The sequence below is a fragment of the Amphimedon queenslandica genome, unplaced genomic scaffold (genome assembly GCF_000090795.2).
Source record: "Amphimedon queenslandica unplaced genomic scaffold, v1.1 AMPQUscaffold_8270_Cont19785, whole genome shotgun sequence".
In the NCBI taxonomy this organism is placed as follows: domain Eukaryota; kingdom Metazoa; phylum Porifera; class Demospongiae; order Haplosclerida; family Niphatidae; genus Amphimedon; species Amphimedon queenslandica.
In genome coordinates this window covers 1-2,447 of record NW_003551452.1, presented here as the reverse complement: position 1 = coordinate 2,447, position 2,447 = coordinate 1, and the positions used below count along the sequence as shown (strand labels likewise).

The 2,447-nt window shown below is 37.2% G+C and overlaps 1 protein-coding gene across 1 annotated transcript; it reads right to left on the bottom strand.

The window, feature by feature from the left end:
• Positions 1-1,688: 1,688 nt before the first annotated feature.
• On the bottom strand, positions 1,689-2,441 carry LOC105315758 (cytoplasmic FMR1-interacting protein 1 homolog). Its single transcript, XM_011410502.2, has 2 exons — positions 2,283-2,441; positions 1,689-2,048 (listed from the first exon to the last, which is right to left on the bottom strand). The coding sequence occupies exons 1-2, from the start codon at positions 2,385-2,387 to the stop codon at positions 1,896-1,898; spliced, it is 258 nt and encodes an 85-aa protein (XP_011408804.1). The 5' UTR covers positions 2,388-2,441; the 3' UTR covers positions 1,689-1,895.
• Between the last annotated feature and the right edge of the window lie 6 nt (positions 2,442-2,447).

Below are 2,447 nucleotides of genomic sequence, written 5' to 3'. Positions count from 1 at the left end.
AGTAGAATTTTTCGCATCTTCACAAGAAACACAATTGTATTTAGCAATACCATGCAGTTGATTAATATCTATAGTGTATGACAAATTTCATATTGCATGCGGACTACTGGCTGAATATCAGTGAATCAATACCTCAAAATAATAAAGGTCAAACTGAGCAATGCCAAAGCAGGAAGTACTTGGGACATCTTTATGCTTATCATTAACGTGGATTTCAACCAAATCTATTATTTTCCTATGCCATTTCAAAATAATTATGATCATAAATTGCTTAGTTCATTACACTAAAAAGAAATCACATATTTTATAGCTTTTTTTGTTTCTTACTTCGGTTTAATATCAAAGAATCTAATACTGGTAGTTATTATTGCTGTTTTCTATGATTATAATCATAATAATGCCTGCGAATTATGGTCCCGGATTTTAGGCTACGCAGGGCTACGGGACGGGACGTCCCGTGCTGTCCCGTCCCGTCCCGTAAAATAGTGACCACCCAAATGGGTGAATACATACAGCTATTATTTTTCCAAAGCGCCGTCTATGGCTTATATAATAGTCTAAAGGCATGTGAAAAACTCTGATTTTTGTTACAGTTTTTGTCCTTTATCCTAATTTTACTTACTTTTTGTGATGTAGGTTGAACAGATACACCTCTAAAAACAGACATTTTGGGATCTTATGATCTGTATGAAGCACTAGTGATAATAAAAGTGTCTTTAAGACACTTTTATTATCAAGTAAAGCTACGTGCCACTAATAGTGGCACGTAGCTTTACTTGATGCATGTTTTTAATATTGACACTCTCTCAGTTTTAGTTACCCTTAGAAAGTTATAGGTTGAATAGATTTCACACCTATTACGCATGGTAAAAAAGCATGCTTTTTCTCATTTTTCTTCAAAATAAAGTGCTGTATTACAGCTTTAACAGTTTCTGATAAGTAAGCAAACCTTCAGCAACAATATAAGCTATATAACTGCCCTGGATCTGGCTTCAAGCTACACTTAATCCAGCAGTCCTGTCAGTCATATTGCTCTAGTCTCAACGAGCCGGGGAAGGGGCAGAGTGCCAGAGTCTTACATAGTACATACAAGGTTCGTCCGCACCTGCTTTCATTGATTTGAATGAGATCACGTGATCTGTTTCCTATCCCTGTTACTTAGTAGTTAGTACATGTAATACAATATATGGCTATAGCGAGCTAGCTAGACTATCTATGGGTGGGGTTAGTATGCACAAAATAAAAACAGATGTTTCATATTTGGGGTGAGCTTGATGATTTTATTGGGGCGAGCCTGAGCTCGTCCCACGTAGTCTCGCTAGCCAGACCATTCCTCAGCCTACAGTCATTGGGGTAATGACTGTAGGCTGGGGAATGGTCTGGCTAGCAAGACTACGTCCCATGTCCACCATGACCATAGATACTGTTTCCATAAATTATAGTTGTGGCTGTTGTATGGATTCTGTGGTTAGCATACACTACAGTTGTTGTAGAGATGGACCTGATTTCTATTTCCACAATTGTGTTGTAAGGCTGTCCTATGGCTATATGGAAACCAGGCCCAAGGCAAGAAAGCATTCGTCTGTTTGTATGGTCATCTAACTATCAATCTACAATGCTCCCATTCTCAATGCTTGAAAAATTCCACAAATTTAGTGCTTTGTCATCTATGGAATAAAGCAACACAGTAATGAGAAAAATATCAATTGATTAGTAAAACAATTACTTTGACACTAGATAATATATAAAGAAACAGAATAATACTAATTATTATAATACTTTAGTTTTCTCTCAATAACAAGAGAACAATGATTCATTAAAAACACAAACTAATCACAACGAGTATAATAACTAGGAGTTTACTCATAAAGATTCATTCCCATACTCCCATACTCTCATGCCTGAGTGGCCTGGAATATTGGAGGCTGATACTCCCTAACTTGTCTCTGAAGTATATCACTGCTAGATAAATGTTTGTTTAATATAACAAAAATTTGATTATTAAGATCACGATAGACTTTGATACGCTTTATCATCTGCTTAAGATCCTAAAAGAAAAGGAGAGAAAAGAAATGATACTGTATTTATAATGTAATACATACATGTACGTTGTAAGAAAAATAGTACCCAAAGTCCAAAGATGCTTAATCACCTTTACCCTTTCTTCTCTCTCTCTCTCTCTCTCTCTCTCTCTCTCTCTCTCTCTCTCTCTCTCTCTCTCTCTCTCTCTCTCTCTCTCCCTCCCTCCCTCTCTATCCTCTCCTCTCTTCTATGTCACTCACAATTCCTTGTACATTTCCATCTTGTCCATCAAACTCATGAACACGAAGCAAGTGATAAGAGAAGTCCAAAGAAGCGAATCTCTTCTCTTGAGCTAACAGAGTCATGATGACACACCCAGCCCACTGTAACCCTTCACCATAACACTGCCTGTGAGCATAGGCGGT

Coding starts and splice junctions, on each gene's coding strand:
- LOC105315758 (XM_011410502.2), bottom strand. CDS start 2,387: ATGACTCTGTTAGCTCAAGAGAAGAGATTCGCTTCTTTGGACTTCTCT. Junction 2,049..2,282: donor ATGGAAATGTACAAGGAATT/GTGAGTGACATA, acceptor CTTTTCTTTTAG/GATCTTAAGCAGATGATAAA.